This window comes from Pelecanus crispus, chromosome 7, assembly GCF_030463565.1.
Source record: "Pelecanus crispus isolate bPelCri1 chromosome 7, bPelCri1.pri, whole genome shotgun sequence".
Taxonomy (NCBI): domain Eukaryota; kingdom Metazoa; phylum Chordata; class Aves; order Pelecaniformes; family Pelecanidae; genus Pelecanus; species Pelecanus crispus.
The window spans coordinates 36,182,054-36,201,797 of NC_134649.1; the positions used below are offsets into that span (position 1 = coordinate 36,182,054).

The 19,744-nt window shown below is 35.1% G+C and overlaps 1 protein-coding gene across 1 annotated transcript in view; it reads right to left on the bottom strand.

Annotated features, from left to right (window-relative positions):
* Positions 1–1,441: 1,441 nt before the first annotated feature.
* Positions 1,442–19,744, bottom strand: part of ERC2 (ELKS/RAB6-interacting/CAST family member 2) — a 458,173-nt gene continuing 439,870 nt past the window's right edge. Inside the window, exon 20 of the mRNA XM_075714165.1 lies at positions 1,442–1,522. Coding sequence (XP_075570280.1) covers positions 1,442–1,522 — 81 coding nt within the window. The remainder of the gene's footprint in view (positions 1,523–19,744) is intronic.

Sequence of the window (19,744 nt, forward strand, 5' to 3'; positions counted from 1 at the left end):
CTATGCTTTTAATTCTAAATTTTATATAAAGAACATCAATAAAACTGAAATCTGTCAAAATCCTAAAGCTTATTTCATATTAATTTTGCTTTATATGTGTGTAAAATACAAGAACTTACTTGACAGCAGGTTAAAAATAATATTAAAATGCAAATACATTTATTTACCTGTGTCAGTAATGCTGCTTTGAACTAAGCTGGAATTTATTTTTTCATCTCATCTTTCTCAGGATGTAGTAAGATTTTTAAGAAGTTATGACAGTAATAGACTTCTCATATCTTAATTCTGCTCAGTTTCAGTTTCTGATTCTCACTTAATAGTATTTTCATTTGCTGTTTCTCATTCCCTAGCACAACAGTGCAATGTCATGCAGGCGACTGTTTAAATCCAAGCAAGTTTACCCTGAAATTCCCACTCCAACAATTTCATGGATGTATTTCTGTTTTTGCTAAACATTCTTTTTATAATAGCTTCATTTTGGGCCTAAGCCTACATAACAGGGTCCCTTTAAATAATATTCCATGCCTTGAAACATATTACAAAAACTGTTATATCAAGGCAAGTTATGCAACAGCTCTCTATGGTTTTAGCATATTTACTCTGTCACGCCATATGTGAGACTGCAGCCTCCACAACAAAACCTTTACACACTGAAGTCATTATCTCTGTGAAGTCTGCAACTGGCATTTAAAACTTATTGATGGCCTGGGTATTGGTGGCTCAGTAGGCAGCACTCTTGCCGGAGGCCCAGAAGGTCAGAGGTTCACATTCTGCTCAAAGAACAAGTTGGACATATTCCAGGATTGTGTGTGGGCTGTGCTAGACTCCTAAAGGGGCAGTCCTTAGGACAGTAAGTGAAACCTTGTCTGTTTTGTGGATATCAAAGTCCTCTGGGAAATGGAAGAGGAAGAGTAAGAAGCAAGTTTAACTTGCCTGAAGCAAGTGAATGAAAATGAGCATGCTTGACAGGGACCTGGATTTAGTTGTGTGTGCTAAATACGGAATGGTACAACTACGGTACACTGAAGAGTTTTAAACAAGCCATTTTGGTCTTTGTGGTAAGCATATGTTCAAGAGACAGATACAGACTGCCAGGCATGTTCAGTATTAGGTAACTTCCATAATAGCAGAAGGACTTTGGATTCAATTTCACACCACGTAACTATGAAAAATGCATGTGTAGTTTCGGTAAGTGAGAAGTCTAAATGAAAAAGGTTTAATGCTGGTAAAACTTCAGAGTATACTACATCATTACCGAAAAAAATCTTCAGCCAAATATCCAAGTCAATACTAGCAACATATATAGAGAATAACATAAACGGAGATTCAACCTGCTCTGGTGTTAAACTTTGATACTTGAATATCCCAGATGTCTCCCTCCTCCTCTTCTTCTTTATAGACAGGTAAAGATGGATCTCTTGAAGAAACTGGGGATCACACTCTAGGCAAAGGTTGGACAGGTGATCAATGTACAGCATGAGATTTTGCCGTGGCTATGTGCCTCCAACAGTGACTGGATCATCTGGTTTAGAAAAACAATTCAAAATTGTAATATTTTCTAAAGAACTTATTTGGGGAAAAATTAGCAAAAGGGAGAACAAATTATTTGTATAACATGGAATGTATCACAGAACTTCTTCCCATAATTATATAGTTCATTTAAAAGATTCATTTATTTCTTAGTTACCATTTAGTTCATTAACTTTCTAATTCCTTAGAAGTTAGCCTTTAGAGGACTGTATCCCATTTCCATTGGCAGAATGTGTTCAACAGTTACTGATGATGTATGAAATTATTCTTATAGGTTTCAGTTTCTTTTTTCTTGATGTCTAGCACAACCATACAAAGTGACAAGGCCAGGCCTGGTCCATTATTTAAACAGGCTTTGGAGCAAACCACTATTTATTAGCCAAATGTGATTCTACTCAGCAGTGCACTTCAAGGAGGTATTCACAGTAGTTAATGTTTGTTAATGATGATTCATCTCCCAACACTCCCTCCATTGTCAATAGACTGAAAGCATTTTCTAAAGGACCATTCAGAGTACCTAAAGTGAGACTGTTTCTTCAAGCATTTAGGAACATCATCTTTTATCTACCTATCTTGTACATAGTGCCCCCTTTTTTTTTTTTTTTTTACCATCACAGCAAACCAAATAATGCCCTCCTTCCCAGAAATATCCATTAGTATAATGGACCTTTAGGTTTAAGTTTGGTGAAATCAACCTGTATTTAAGCAACAGTGTTTACAGACAGTAAAAGAGATCATGAATTACAAGCATCATGACATCTTTAGCTACCACACAATCAATGTGTAAGCAATGAGCTTCTTAACCAAAACAAGTTAATGATCGCATTATTTCTAGTTTAGAAACAGAGGAATCCATAGAATAATCCCAGTGCATATTTGCAAAGAATTATGAGTTCATTTTGTCACTAAAATATGAAAAGAAGCTATTTCAAGGAACGAAGGATGTCCTCTTAACCTGTGACAACAAATTTGTTTGGTTTTTTCTCTTCTCAGTAAGAAAGCAATTAGGTTTTTTTCCAATAAAAATATCCTTGTCCATACATAAACACTCCTGGTAATCATGTAATTACCTTACCCAATCAGATTAAATTGCTGTCAGTTGAGTTCCCACTGTTGATTAACTTTCGTGTACTCTAAACCTAAATGAAGTCTTTGGTAAAGTCACTTAGTCATTTACAAAGGTGTCTCTATGACTCCAAAAAGTATAACAGCAACATATTATTTGCTATAATCATCAAATATCCAAGGTCACGGATAGATCACAGTGGACCCCTTTTTTAAAACCCAAAGAAATACAGAATTAAACTATGTTGCTTATTTTTGTGTTTCTTGCCATGACTTCTAAATGTAATAGTAACCTTTGACCTCCACACATTAAACACCATAATTATGTAATTAAAACTAATTATGCAATTTAACATACATATTTTTGTCCTACAACAGGCAGGTCAATTACCTCACTCATTGACCTTGGAAGCTTTCACAGTTTAAACAAAACAATGAGGCTTTCAATTAATTTTAAAGTACAATCAGAGAAGGAGCAGCAGAACCACAAGTCTTCAAGCTAATATTGCATAGATGGATCACTTACAAATATCTTTATTTTGTATTACATAAAATAAATCCCTCGATAAAAACTTCTAAACGTCTTTCTTTTACATGTTTCTATCATTAGAAATGTTAACATATTTGTGAACAAATCATATACACATTACTTGCCAAATGCAAGCAAGAAAGGAGGCCAAATATTACTTCTTTCTTTGTCCCACTTCTTTTCTTCAGTACAGTTTCCTTTGCTTCCTCCTGTATGTCTCTACTTCTCTCCCTGTTTCACCTTCACTTTCTGAAGTCTCTTTCTCTCCCCTTTTTTCTTCATTATCTTCTCTGTTCCAATGCTAGCTGTAAAACTTGATAGCAATTTATATATTATCAAGCTGCTGTGGCCGTCGCCTTTTCCAGCTTCCACTTGCATCCCTCATCCCATTCACGGGATGGTGTTTCTCATCAGATCCTGGCTCCTGCCGATGCTAATCCAGCATGCTGAGGGAACTCTGGACTGCAAAAAGCTACAGCTAAAACAAACGCAGTACATGCTCAAAAAAACTTTCTAAATTTTCCAGTGCTGGAAATGTGGTACAAGTGAGAGATGCTTTAGGAAATTGTTGAAATATGTTTCACCTGGATAATGTCTTTGTTCTCTTCATACACTTAGGTAAGCTACTGCACTGAAAATTTTAAAATTGTACAACAAAGACTCATGCAATATTACATTGTGTCCAAGGATCTTCTTTCTTTTCATGGAGTAAAATTATCATCATAATTCAACCACCTTTTTATTTTTCAGTAAACTAAACCCCATTCACTAAAGAACAATTCTTAAAGCAAGTACAAGCCTACAATAAGAAGGATCACGTTCTGCTATCCTGTTTTTTCCATTGCTATCTTGGCAACAAATAGTTCCACAGAAGTTAATAGGCTTAGCTGTGAGCTAAAGTGACAGACAATGTATATATAGGTGTACCAATCAAGTTTTAAGTTGTTTTCTCTAAACCTTGTTTTATGTGGGGATCAGAAAATACCTACTGGCAAAATACATATGCAAATCTTTGCTAACTTCTTGAAAGTACCGCAAATATATCTACAGAGCACTTTGTGTTTTTGTGTCATTTCTAACACCATTTTTGGAGTCCTTTCTGTTCTCTGCTTTAATTAGTCCTGACTTGCACAAGCAGCTCGAAAAAATATGAGTAAACCTTTGACATAATGGAAACAAGAAGCACCGAACTCTGAATGAGGAGTTACAACAGGAAAGAAACAATTTAAGATGGTAGCAGGCCTTATTACAACATTAAACCTCAAATTGGATGTGATTTATATAAAGTAAACCAATATATTGAAATAGCGCCCCAAACTTCTGGACAATAGTTTGAAGAAAAATAATATCGTGCATGTGTAGAAACTCTATCCAAGGGAATGAAAGAGATTATTCCTTATACTCTGATTTAACAAAAAGGTTCCTTCTGTTTTGAATGGAACATTAAAATTCTAATTCAGCTCATAGAGCATCCCAAACAGAGCAGCAAAAGAATGTGTGAAGGAGTCCAAATATGGTGCTATTGAAACAGAATGGATTAGAGGAATTGGGACAGAATCCTACAAGTGGCTAAATAGCAGCAGGAGATCAGCTTCACAAACAGCAGGATGCTGTTCTTTCCAGACGTGAGTGACATAATACAGGCAAAACAATCAAGATTTTAGCTGATAAACGTATGCATTAGGAAAAGGCCTTGCTGTAGAACTTTCGTACTCAACAAACTTTTAGGTAAATTCTGTAGACCTAATTTACACTGGAGAGCATTTTGTCTTACATGAACATGTCATGTTAATCATGTAAAACAGAATCTTTATAACATAAAGACAATATTTTTTAAAAGCCTGGACATAGAAAACGCAAGAGTATTTCCTTAACAATTCAGTAAATGGATAAAGCCAAAAGCTATCGTAGTTTGACATGGTTTCAATTCGGTCCTGAGCAATTCTATGTATATTAGGTTAAATATACATAAAAATATTAGTCCCACATATCTAGGATATTGTCATGGTTTAACACCAGCCAGCAGCTAAGCACCATGCAGCTGCTCGCTCACTCCCCCTGCCCCAGTGGGATGGGGGAGAGAATTGGAAGATTAAGACTGAGAAACACTCCTGGGTTGAGATAAGAACAGTTTAATAATTGAAATAAAATAAAGTAAAATAGTAGTAGTAATAATAACAACAATATAATAATAACAACAGTAATAATAATATACAAAGCAAGTGATGCACAATGCAATTGCTCACCACCCGCCGACCGATACCCAGACAGTTCCCGAGCAGTGATCGCTGCCCCCCCGGCCAACTCCCCCCAGTTTCTATACTGAGCATGACGTCGTATGGTATGGAATAGCCCTTTCGCCAGTTTGGATCAACTGTCCTGGCTGTGCCCCCTCCCAGTTTCTTGTGCACCTGGCAGAGCATGGGAAGCTGAAAAGTCCTTGACTAGTGTCAGCACTACTCAGCAACAACTAAAAACATCAGCGTGTTATCAACGTTCTTCTCCTACTAAATCCAAAACACAGCAGTATGCCCACTACTAGGAAGAAAATTTAACTCTATCCCAGCCAAAGCCAGGACAGATATCTAAATGAATAAGTAACAAAATTTATGTAAGTCTATTGATTATTCATAAATTCCATATTATAGCAGTAGTATTAGAGAAGTTTTAAGGTTCTGAAGGGAACAATTGCATTTGTAAAGAGACATATTGAGATACCAAAATAAGATGCACTTAATGAAAAAAAGGATCAATAGATCATGTTGATTTCTAAATCTGATGGGATTTTATAAAATCACACTTTCATTTTAAACATCTATTTTTCACTATTTTCAAAATACCATTTAAAAGGCTGAGATTCCACTTACTTTCCATCTTATGCTATGAGCAACCAGAAGAAAATTTATTCAATTGCTTTTTAGCTAGGGGAGTGCAAAACACTATGTGTAAAACATTCATCTGTCTTCCCCAAATGCTTCCCTGTCCTCCACAAAATATTCTTGTGGACTAATTACTTTAGTAAGTTTGAAATAAATTATAATTCTTAGGTCAAGAACAGATTCCAGCCTGGAGTAGAGGCCACACTTGCCCTTGACTCTTAGAACATTGAGAGGCAAGAATTTCTGAGTGGTGGGTTAACTACAGGAGGCGTGTAGAGAGCACACCACAGGTCCATCCACCACAGCACCCTTTCTCCTGTGGCGGCTCCTGGTATAGTCTCCCTGCTTAAGCAACCTTCACAGCATAGATTTTATGCATTGCAAACAGTATCTCATCATTTAATAGCCTCTGATGGATTTCCCCTGCCTCCCCCCAAATTCATCAAATCTCTTTTTGTACCAGCAAAAATTCTGGCATTCACAGCATCATGTAGCAAGAAGTTCCATAGATTAATTGCATTTTATAGGAAGAAATACCCCATCCTTCCCCGCTCTTTTTTCTTTTTTTTTTTTTTTTTTAAACTCCCTAACAGCTAATTTTATTTGATACGTGGATTAGTTGTAATATGAGGGATGGTAAGTAGCTGTTTTGAATTCACTTCTTCATCAGGGATGGCTTTATACTTTCTGGAAACTCACAGGCATTTGATTAAACCTTATTACTTCTCCAGTTACCAATTATCCAGTTGACTGTTTTCATTCAGAAATCAGTTTAAGAGGCAGTTGTGCCTTTGAGAACATAAGCTATAGTGATTAAGGAAGCAGCACAGAGAAAAGGCCAACCAGAAGCACAAAGTCACAGAGTTCCCCTGCCATGGCTTAGGCAACCACATAAGAACACCATGACATTTGCAGAAGACACCTGAAGACTGTATTCCCTGAGCCCTTTCTCAGCACACAACCAGAACCTATCATCTGATCACAAAACAGGCATTTCACATCGCATGATTGAGTGAGGGAACACGACAGATGATGTCTGTATTTTGATAATTTGATGGACATGGAAATAGATTTATGGTCATTTCTTCTGGAGAAAGACCAGATTACAGAGTAGATCAAGTTCTTGCTAGCTGGCTCTAGTCTATGGATCTTGTCACAAGTTGGCCATCTGTGATATTAATGTGTATGATTTCCGGAGAACTTTCATAAAACTGTACGATCAGGAATTTGAAATGATGTAGAGATAGCCATAGTATTCAGCAGTTCTAGCTCTAGTCCCCTGCTCAGCTGAAAAACAAGTAGACAATGTTGCTTTTCTATTACCTGCAGCGCTGTGCAGTTATTGAAACACATAGTCATCTTGTTCTCATCACCCCAGCCAGTGTGACTTATTTACATGTATGGATGTATTGCACATTTATAGCATGTTTGGTACAGAGCAGAGCAGCTCTGTAAAAGCTGATTAAGACATTATGCTGAACTAAAAATTGGATGCTTTGTGAATATCTGCGTTTTGGCCTTTCCCCAAATGTCTTCCCCCAACAAAGTGAGAGAGGACAGCTGGAGCAGACTAACTTTCTGTACACAAGACTTTTTTTCTTTCCTTTTGAAGGTATTACTTGCATACTACATTTACATAAAGGATCTTTGTTCTTTCCCATATATAGTAAATTGCACTCCAGTATGTGAACATTGTATAGCCGTTTCTCCTTAAATACAAAATAGAATTATCCTTACTGTCATTCAAGCTTTTTTTTCCCCCCACTACAATGAATTGATGCAAATCTATTTTTGTTTGGTCTGGTTTATGCTGACAGCAATTAATTCTAAAGCCTACAGCATAAAGACATACAAGTATAACATATGTTTTTAATCTACAAGCAAGTTATCCAATTATTTTAGGTAAACTTTATGATCACAACCATTCTTACCAACTCTGATATGATAGGTTATTTTCTTCTTAATGGCTTAAGACTCATATGCACTGCTATGGGGAATATACTCTTGAACATTCCTCATGTTTTACCTCCTGATCTTGAAATAATAATATAATCAATGAGCACATTTTGTTTATACTTATTAGTAAAAAGACATCAAAAGCATGCTGGGAAATAATATTCCATGCCTTAGGACTCAAACAAGTTCTCTTTATAAATAGAGCTTGTGTAAATCACAGACAAAGTTGACAAATTTAATGGATTAGCCATGGTTAAAATATCAGATTTCATGGTTTAAAACAGATTAATAGGAAAATCATATTAGAACAGTGATTATCCAAATTCTGCACGTTGTTGAAGAATAAAATGAAAAATAGTGATAGTTCCGGTGTCCATTCACTTATTTACGCTTGCACTGAGGTCACATATAGAGCATAAATCTTCTTCATGAACCAAGCACCTTGTAAAACCTCTGGAATCTATATTTAGCTACATTAGGCAAGACACACTAGAATCAGAACATCAGGAATTATAGAGACTATAGAACATTCAAGCTATTTCAATGCATTTTTCCATCAGATTATCCTAACATGAAAATATTTTGTCATCTTATAGAAAAACTTTAACTAAAGGAAGAAACAGACTTTGAAATGAAAGCTGCTATTTCCACAATTATTTATGTTTGGTGCATTGAATTAAAAACTAGGGAAAGAATCTCCTAAAGAAGTTCCACTTTAACAGAATATCTCGGTATTCTGCTAAAAATATAAAATTCATACCAGTGGAAAACAACATTTGGACTTAAGAGAAACTATCAGTTTTCATGTAAAACTTCATGGCTTTTAAGTCTTTCACGATGATGTAATTTAAACTGAGGCCTTATTTAAAAGAGAGGTTACGTGTAACCATGTGATTCAAAGAGACTTGTTGACCATATAAGTATTTGGCTTGATGCCTACATCTCTTCTACTTAGTTGTATAGACCACTTGTCATCTTTGCGTATGAAGACAGCCAATTTGTCAGACATTTGCTTTAATTCTTTTTATTTGTCTTCTTTACAATATCCTTCATATACATTCTGGTCATCAATATCATATATCTGACTGGAGGATGGAAATTCATTTGTTTCTCCGTCTTATTTCCTTTGCATGCAATTCTCCTGGGTCTTACAGGATGTACTTAATAAGAACCACATTATTCTGCTAAAGGAAGTCCTTGAGCAGACTTTGAGCAGCAGTATGGCAAATTAGTTTCAGAACGCAGAAGGTCAGGTTGGAAATAAAAAGCTGCAGTTATCTGCAGTATTTTCTGCAGTTCAGAAAGTAAGAAAAAGAGGTCTAACATTCAAGAAAGGATTTGTTTGATGTTTTTCCTTTAGAAAGCTGGACTAATTTATCCACAAACAATAATGTGTTGGACATTAGCTGAAACAAATTAAAATTAGCTTTTAGTTAAATTCGCATTTTTAATATATGGGCAATCACATTTCTTAAACGCCTTTGTTTCCACAAACTTAGAACATTATTTCCAACAAATTCTATACCATTCAAATATTTGAATCTAAAAGTGTGTTTGAGTTTGAGCATAAATAGCCCATTAGATGGCTGGAAATGCCAGGTTTATAGCTGGGCTTGCAACCTTAATTCTGCTCCTTGGTGTCTATGAATTATGGTTATTTCTAACTAATGATCACACATTATTCTTCACTCTAGGAACTCAGTGTCATTCTGTTCACAGGCTACATGTTTCTTACAGAATGAAGTTGCCTTTCAATACTACCAAAGTTTTAAAAATGCTGCCTTTGCCAAGCATCTCCCTGAAACTATATTACTATTTGCTTCCTGAGTTTCTCTGTGCTGCTCATCACCATATCTGGATATCTCTAGAACACTAACAAACTGCTTTCTGCATCTTCTTTGTGATATGAAAAGAGCATTATTATCCATGTGGGAAAAGATGGTGCACAGGCGCTGGGAACAGTTTCAAAAGTCTTTGTTGCAGATGTCTTGGTCATTTGCTCTAATGCATTAGGCTTACTTGTGTAAAGTTCTTCGTTTTTTATAGTCCTTTTCATTTTTTAAACAGTTGCATAGACATTAAAGTTTGATACATCTCTATAAAATAAAATTGCACATTTTATTTTCCTCATTTTGTAAATGTTAAAAAGTGACTTTTGCCTAGGCAGCCCAGAAAACTGTTAGAAATGGCCTAAAACTCAGAACCACTCCAGGTGCTTCAGCACTGGTTCTGCTCCTGATGACCAGATACTTTTACTACCACAATGGCAATGTTTTCATTGCTCTGAGGTACTGTGAATGCTCTATACATAGAATCATTTAGGTTGGAAAAGACCTTTAAGATCATCCAGTCCAACCATTAACCTAATATTACCAAGTCTACCACTAAACCAGTTAAGGGTAGAGTAATAATTAATTTCATGTTTCCTGGCTTGGTGGCTGGATTATTTATAATGACAGTAAAAACTAGGAATCATTAAGGTGGGAAAGGACCTCTAACGTCATCATTCCAATCATCAACCCAACACCACCATGCCCACTAAACCATGTCCCAAAGTGCCACATCTACCCGTTTTTTGAACACTTTCAGGGATGGTGACTTCACCACCTCTCTGGGCAGCCTGTTCCAATGCTTGACTACTCTTTCAGTAAATAAATTTTTCCTAATATCCAATCTAAACCTCCCCTGATGCAACTTGATGCCATTTCCTCTTGTCCTAGCACTACTTACCTGGGAGAAGAGACCAACACCCACCTCACTACAACCTCCTTTCAGGTAGTTGTAGAGAGCAATAAGGTCTCCCCTCAGCCTCCTCTTCTCAAGACTGAACAATCCCCATTCCTTCAGCCCCTACTTATAAGATTTGTTCTGAGACATCTGAGCCAGGTCATGACTGAAATAAATAGAAGTTCACACAATACCTGTATTTTGGTGTACACAATTTGTTAGCACATAAGAAATCTGTAGCAAGAGGGCTAAGCTGACCAATAACATTGTTGTTTGTCTCTCCCACAGTCACTGTTCCATTCAATATGCAACTCAAGAATATATTTAATATAATAGATAGCAAGCATGGAACAGCAGTGAGGTGCTACAGAAAATGTAGTAAATGGCTGTATAACTGAAAAGTGCTGTAAAATGTACCAAAAAGGGCACCAAAATAAAAATTATATGAGCTACTTTAATTCTGGCACTTCCTAACTTCCAGACTGTTGACTTACACCATGATGTCCATTTAATGAAGCCATTTTGTTGACTTGCAACATAAATTTGTTGCATTAAAGGACAAAAGTTACAGACAACTTTAATGATGGCTCATCAGTATCAGATGCAAAGTTTGAGCTCTTAACACTGATAGCTGAAGTACAGATATTCACCATTTAAAATAAACCTGTGGTTATTGGTGATCACTTCCAATTATAGTGTTGTGCACTGAAAGAAAAAGCTACTACTGTATGTACCTGAGCAAATGAAAGCATTTTGGTTTGCTTTGTTTCTTGTTAAAACACATTGGAGCATAAATCCATCACTTCTCTGAAAAAATTCTGAGTGCCTTCTCTGGAGCAGCCATGGAAACTAAAAAATAGTGAATATAGGGTTTTTGATTCTTTAAACCTATCAGCTTTTCATCCCTATTTTGAAATGGATCTGATCTAAAAATCAGCTGGACTTCTAAGGAACCTTTTTGTTGATTTCACAGTTAGGTGACATACAACTTGGAGGAGTTTGAGCAATGTGTATGGTCAGGTTAAAAATACTGGATCTACTCTGTTTTTGCCATCTGGTTTTCAATCACACAGACCTCAATGGATTTCTCATTATTTGTTCTAACATCAGTAAATTAGAATCAGCTACAAAATTTAATTAAATAAATTTCTTTTTAGAAGCAATGAATGCATCATTAAGACCCAATAATAGTCTCAGTCAGGTCTATCAAAAACCTCCCATTTTCTTTGACAAGAGCAGATTAAAACTGAAATACTATGAAAATAGTATTTATCTCTATTCTCTCCAGTAGTGAGCTTATGTGTTTTGTGTCTGTATTTCATTCTCCTCAGTGATGAAAAATTATTATAATCAACTTCTGGTTCTTAACATTTTGGGGTGCAAGAACTGCAAAAGACATGTTTGATTTTCTATTGACACTGAAATGAGAAACCCCCCCCCCACAATATTTCCTTTAAAATTCTAAAAAAAACCCCAAGGAATACAAATTTTTGACTAAATTTGGTGAAAACTTTGACATAATCTCTCCCCCACCTTCTCATATACTGAAAGAAATAAGTAATCCATGTTTGTAAAGTGTTTTAATGACCTCAGATGAAAATTACAGAAATGCAAAGCAAGTATAATTGTTGTTGTTATGACGAAAACGTCTAGGTCTACTCACTATGTTCATTGCCTTAAGTAACACAGTGGGTAACCTGTTATTACTAAAGGAATAAACTTTTTCATCAAACACTCTTTATAAAAATATTTCCCTGGAAATGTAACACAGCATGTAGCAAGACTACTACAATTTTCCATCAACTACGAGTACATGCAGCATAGGTACTGTATTTAGATAATTTTACTTGAGCTTTTTGGCAATAGTTCCTCTCAAGGAAACCTACATTAACCTAAAATTTAGAGTCTGTTATCCCCAGGCCAGCTTCATTGGAATTTTTAATATGGCACTGTCTATTCAACGGTTGTGTGTAAAATGCCAATAAACTGGCCAGAAAAGAGCTGAAGGGCTAATTGCCTTTTAACTCCACTGTGATGATAAAGTCACGTAGAAAGAAAGGAAAAACTCCCACTGCTTTAACAAGTTTATCTGACTGCCACTTTAACATTCTCTGTCTGCATGCACTTTAGTGCATTCACCAATAAAAGGATAAAAGCATTCAAAATCCTATACCCTCAATAACTAAGAAAGTCCAGATTCAAAACGTCTGCTCTGCTGGAATCAGCCCATTAGGTCAGCTAGCTTTTTGCATGGTACTTGACTTCAACTATACAGTATATACCAAGAAAAATTTTCCTTTTGATGCAAAAGATTATAAATCCTTAGGAAACTGGAGTGAGAGAACAAAAGGAAGGATACTGTTTTGAAATAATAATAAAAAGCAGAAACTGCTTCTCACAGATGAAGGGTGAAATAGTGCCAATCAAGTCAGCGGTGAAATTCCCATTGACTTTAATAGGGCAAGGATTTAATCTCAAAATAAAATACAATACAGGAAAATATAGCATCATTTAATTTTTAATGCTGGATAAATATATCATTTCAATTTTCAATTATTCTCAGTTCCTTCAGCCACATTTTATATTCTTCTCTTCTATAATTCACTCTTCAAAAATCCAGTTTTATAAATACAATTTTTTCATCTGATTGTGAATGAGCTTTTCTAGCTACCTCCGGTTTTCTGCACTTTTTGCACAGTGTTATTTCGTATTAGTCCATAATCAAAAGTAGGCGTCAAACCATACCAGTTATGGAAGTCAAGATTTATAGACAAAAGGCAAATTTTCCTTTGCCAGTTGAGTGATAACCATTCTTGTCCTACTTAATTCCACAAAATGAGATGGCTATTAAAAGACAATTCTCAGCATGATTGAAAGGAAGAAGCTAGTGGTCACCTAATCTTTTGCTAGACCTATATTTTCACTTTGACCAGAGAAGGAACACAATCAGCTCTGATATTGAATTGACCTGTTCCACTTAATAAAATAAAAGCAGCAGTAGAGGCATTGTGATTGCCAGCTGCAAACCACTGAGTGTTGTTTTTCTATTAAAAATCTCATCCATGTTTTTCTTATTGTAACCTGGAAAAAGTACAAAATCTGAAATCCAATGGAATTTCTATAGAAAAGAATACTGTTAACACTGAAAGTTCCTCAAGTACTCACAAAAGCAAATGTTTATCATATTACAGTAAAATTTAAAAGCAGAAGTTCAAACTAAAAATGAAGTGTCCTTCAAAACAGACTTATGTGCATCACAGCCTATGCATTAATGTACTTATTTCCATACATTTCTGCATTTCCCTTCACCATCACTTCATAATTTGTTCCAGATTTTGTTATTTCTTTCACATTTGAAGGCACATTGTTCCACATTTGGGTGATGAAAGACTGAACTGGATGGAAGTACAGTGAAATGTTAGAGAGGGAATGAAAACAAAAATGAAGTTAGATTTTCAATTTATAAGGTAGTAACGAAACTAAAGAAAATTTAGTGCTGAGGGAGACCCAGAATGTTCGTGTTCACAGTACAAAATAAACAGCTTTGCTATCCTTCCAAATTTAAAATGCCAATACCTAAGGGAAGTAATGAATTTATCCATAACAATACACTACTACTAGGCTGTCACTGCAGTTCAGGGGTATTCTTAAAGCTTAGATCTTTGTTACTAGATTAAAAGGCAGAGTAAACTAAAAGATCAAGCTAATCTAGCATAAACTTCTTCTCCACAGTTCAAAGGCATTGGCCTTTCCACAGGTTCAATTGCAGGCTTCTTTGAAGATGTGCCCTAAAGTTCATTACAGAAATTTCACTGACTTGAACTGATTTCAACATTAAAAAGATAATGCAAGAGCTTCATTGCCAGAAAGAACCTGACAGACTGACTTTGAAGCTTTTTTAGGTGGTATTAGATAATTTTTTTAATTCTTCCACTAAAAGCCTACTTTATTTAAACAGATCTTTATGTTTAAACCCATAAGAAATGTTTAAAAATTACATGAAAAAAATCTTGAAAACACAGATTTTTAAGAAATCCAGTAAAAAAAATCATAACTTAATTCTTCCTACAGAATCCAAACTCAGCATCACTGATTTTTTCCCCCTCATTGACTGTCCTTAACAATATTTTCAGGTGGTAGTGCACATAGCAAGCTGTCAGTTGTTGTTTACACAGCATTTCATCTGTGCATAGAGCTTGGCAAAGAAATAATGGCAAGAACTGCAGTCTTTAACAATGTAAGATTTAGACAGATTTACATAGCCTTGTCTTAATAATAGGCACTCCATAGCCTGTGTCAATAGTCATTTGAAGAGGAAAACAGTTTAAGATTTTCTCAACCTCTGCTGAAATCAAGAGACACATTTGCTGATTATAACTCCAGAGTTATACCTGGTCATTAAGATAAACATTTGTTTTTTACACTAGGCTGAATGCTAATCTCCTTATTCAGAAAAAAATAGTAATTGTTGATATGACAGTCTTAGGAAGGGGACTTTTATTAATAAACTAGCTGAAGGGGAGGCTCTGCCTAGAGAATGGGACTGCACATACTTTCAAGATTTGTTACGAAATAGCTTGCAACATATTACAATTATATAATTCTTTAGTACATAATGCTGCACTGATGAGATGAAAAAAATGAAGACAGAAAATTTCCAAAATCAAGGGTAAGCATATCAGCATCAGTTTTCAGAATAACCAAGCACCCTCTAACTTTCTAGCAACACAAGCTGTAGTTCTCTGGTTACTATAGACTTCAGACTTCTGCACCACACTCACAAAATGGTATTACTGAATTTTATTCAATTTCATGTTTACTCTAAACACTAACTTATTGACCAGATCCTGTCAAATAAAAACTCCATCTTGGAGTCTGACAGCTATTAATTTATAAACATGGCTGATGCATGGAACTTGCCTTCTTGGACAGTAAATTCTACATATTTAGGTTAATTAAATACTTGGCATTGCCTCAAAAAATAGCCTACAGGACAAGTCAAATATTCTGGCCGTACTCTATACCACTTTTAAGTTACTCTACCTTGAACCTTTATGAGAAAATCCTAAACAGAGAACTGTCATGTATACCAAGGTTTATTTGAAACACATCAACCTTGGCTTTTTGATGTATCCTTTGTTACTCTCTCTCTTCATAAAAGCACACAGCTGTGTCTTTAAGTCTATTTATTTTATTTACTTTGCTTTTTTGAGTTCAAGATTTTATCTTGTAGATTAAAAGAAAAAGACAGAACTACCTGTCAATGTTGACACATTTAGACCTTGTAGTAGAAGCTGTCGGGCTATGCAGCTCACTCAAGGAAACTGTGTTTTATCAGGATAATGGGATTGATTTCAAAATAATTATTTAAAAAATTACAAGATGACTGATACAGGTATACATACTGAAGATAAAACACTGAAAGCAAATATCTTGCTTTATATTCAATCTCTTGTAGTGATGACCCAGCAAATATTTTACGGATTAAAAAGATATTGAGAAGCTGATCATTCTTTCTGTCACCTAGCTTAATGTTAACTGCATAATGTGATTAAAGCCTAGACACATATCAACAAATTTTTTAAATTTACACAATGAATTTCCAGAATTTTGTCTACTATCTTATCTGCTTAATGTGTATTATACCCATGGAAAAAACTTCTATGGTATAACAACATTATCAGCTTACAAGTTCAAACAAGCAAACCGTAAAAAGTGCCAGAGTTAAGATTATCCATTCAACTTGAATTTTGTAGTTTATTAGATACTTGTTATGATACAGTCCTTCATTCTGCATATTATGTTTTTCCCCAGGACTCCTGCCTCAGTCAGTACACAGAATGGATGTCAGGCTCTTGCCCATGACCAACCAGCCAACATTTTTGACACATCTTATCTTCAAGCTTAGTTAATTGAAAGTTATTCAAACACTATTCTCAAAACAAAACTATTAATTTCAGGCTTTTCTAGAGCATTCTGTATTATGACATTACTGCATTCACTTACCTGAGTACCAGCATCCACTACTCGGTTGACTTGTAGTTCTCTCTCTGTACTCTCTTCCATTACTACCATTAGGGATTTTGCTCAGCCAGTTCTGATTTCCCGTCCAAATTCCATATTCATTCTTACTCCAACCTCCACCGTGCCCTCCAATTTCCATCTCACACTCCTCTCCTTCACAGTTTATCAGTCCCAATTTTTCTCCTTGTCTCCTGAATGACCAACCATTATTCTCATCTGTTTGCACAGCCATCTCAGCTCTGCCTTACCCCTGGCAGCTGATTTACCCTTTCTTTTCTACTGAGATATATTCCCAAACTCTTTTCCTTCCCGCCTCAAGGTTTTTCATCAGTCTCAGTCCTCTTTGGATCTCATTCTCCCCCCTCAGACCAACTTGTTGAGAAAAATCCCAGCTATGGACTGGCAGATGACACAGAAGATACAGGAGAGAGAATCTCTCAGCTTTAGCTCTGGACCTGGCACAACAGAAGCCATCCCAAACTGAAAATAAGGGAAATCTTCCTCACCTCCAGATCTGATCCTGAAGATGGAATTCTAGTTTCTAAAACCTAATGATGCAAAGTGGGATTTTTCTAAAAGCCAATAAATTAACCAAATTTAACAAATATTTAATTGGACAACAAAAAGTACATCCATAAAATGAGTACTATCCAACTGCTAAAATTCGGGACACCACCTTGAAGCAATGGGATCAGTAAACCTTTTCAAAGAAGTTTCCACTTGTATTGTTTTCTAGTTTGGGTTTGGTTTGGGTTTTTATATTTTTCCCTGTCTTGGAAATAGCTAAGCCTTTTCAGCTAAGCACATGGAACCATTTGTGCAGAATATAAACTCTTGAGACAGATACCTCACTTGGCAAGTGTCCCAAGTAAATTTTTTAAATTATCAGCTAAAAGAAAGTGTTTCTTTATGGGAAAGGTCAGACAACCTTTAAAAGAAGAAAGGATACTAGGCATGTTTGTAAATTGGGAATATATAATGCAGATAAATAAGCCCATACTACTGCTTTATTGTAACAACCTATTCAATTTGTTTCTTTTTGTTGTGGGAACCAGAAAGGGAATAAGTGCTCTAATTATAAAATAAAAAGATGTAGAAAATCTTGGTTGATAACTATTTGTTAGAACAGTTGAAAAACTCTACTAAAAAAACCACAGCAGAACAAGTTAATAAATACTGTAAAAGTTCTTTGTAAAAAACTGTATTGATATAATTTTTTATATATTGATATAATGATATTTACATATTGATATATTGATATATATTTCACATATTGATATAAATGTTCATATATTGATATAATTTTGTGGTCCTTCTTGCTAAGGACAAAAAAACCCTCCAGCATGATAGGAATAAAAAATTGTTGTATACATAAATATTCAATAGAAGGCAAAAGGATATATAACACTTTCAAGCTACAGTGTTGGCAGAGAGAATGTTGCTATTTAGAGCTGATTAAATATATTTAAAGTTATCTCAATAAATAAACCAAGAAATATTTTCTGCTTTTAAAATTTTTTTAAAATATTACTGTTCAAAATGCAGTTTGGGGTACAATTAATCACAAATCAGGTCAACACAAGTAGATAAACACAAAATAATTTACGAACAGGTCATAACATCTTTGTAGTCAGTTTCTCAAAATAGAAATATAATAGTTCCTACTTACACATTGTTTTGTGAAGTTTAAATTTATTAAAAAGAGTAGACATTCTAAGCAGTAATTAACACCAGATACTGATTATGATTAAAGATGTAATCGAAGGCCTCTCAGAGGAACATAATGCATAAACTATATACATAATACCTAAAAAGAATGGGCTGCTTGAACAACACCCCTACGCTTCTGCAGTGAACGTAAAACTTGCTTTTATAGTTTGATGTAAAAGGTAATGGTTGACTTTCAACTGACATTGATGGATTGTAGATCACACCTTCAAACCTAGCTGGATGAATTCCAGTTTTCATAGGTGTGATATCACTATCAGTACTGCTACCACAGTCAAATAATTGACCAGTGACATCACATTCAAATTGTAAGATTTTATTTTGAGTCTATGGGCTGCCATGTGTTTAATACTACAGTGTACCATGAGGGCCCTTAAAGCATTTCCTTTTAATTTTTTTTCTTCTGTTAGCTGGGTTATTAACTGTATTAGCAGTATTTCCTATTCTGCATATAGGAAATACCTGCTCATACCAGTAATACCTTGTCTAACTGTAAAAAAACTAAAAGGAAACTATCCACTATCCTACACTCCATAAATACATCAAGCTCTTAGGCACATAAAAGTGAGACCCTGCGATCCCTGGTTAATGCCAGATAGATCTCTGTCAGAGAATTTTGGCTTCTTCCACACACATCCCACCATTAAATTTGATTCCACTTAATCCTGTCTAAAATTAAAATAATTGTCACCTGCTATTATTTACTTTATTGAATGTGAATGCTTACTATAAGAGGAGAAAACACAACTAAGTAGAAGAAATGACAGCAATCACACCCATTTGAAATACAAGTATTTGTCAGTTTTGAACATACAATTATAAAATTAAAATACAAGATATTTTAAAATCAGATTTATTTGCTGACAAAAAAATGGTTGTCTACAATGTCTGCTGAATTCAGCACATGTACTGCCTTATTTTTTAGGGCAGGGACCATTTATAAGAATACAAACACATTTTGTCTTCCTTGGACTCTTGGGAACCACTGTTCCTCTGCTAAGATACTGTATATTTTATTCTATGGGAATGCTATGAAAATTCAACCTCATTAAATTAATGCCTCACATCAAAATTCAGAATTGTTGGTTCCCAAGGATGATGGTGTATGGAGGATAACTTTGTTAGTATATTGTGTTTCCCTTAACTTTTAGCGTATTAATTTCCGTACCAGAATTCCATTTTTGTGAAGAGTGTAAGCTTAAGATATGGGCTTTTTTCTAAGTCTATGAATGAAGAGAAATGACAAAAGCTTTGGTTTTTTTCATTTCAAAGGTAAAAAGAGCAAACCACATTTTAATCCATTCAT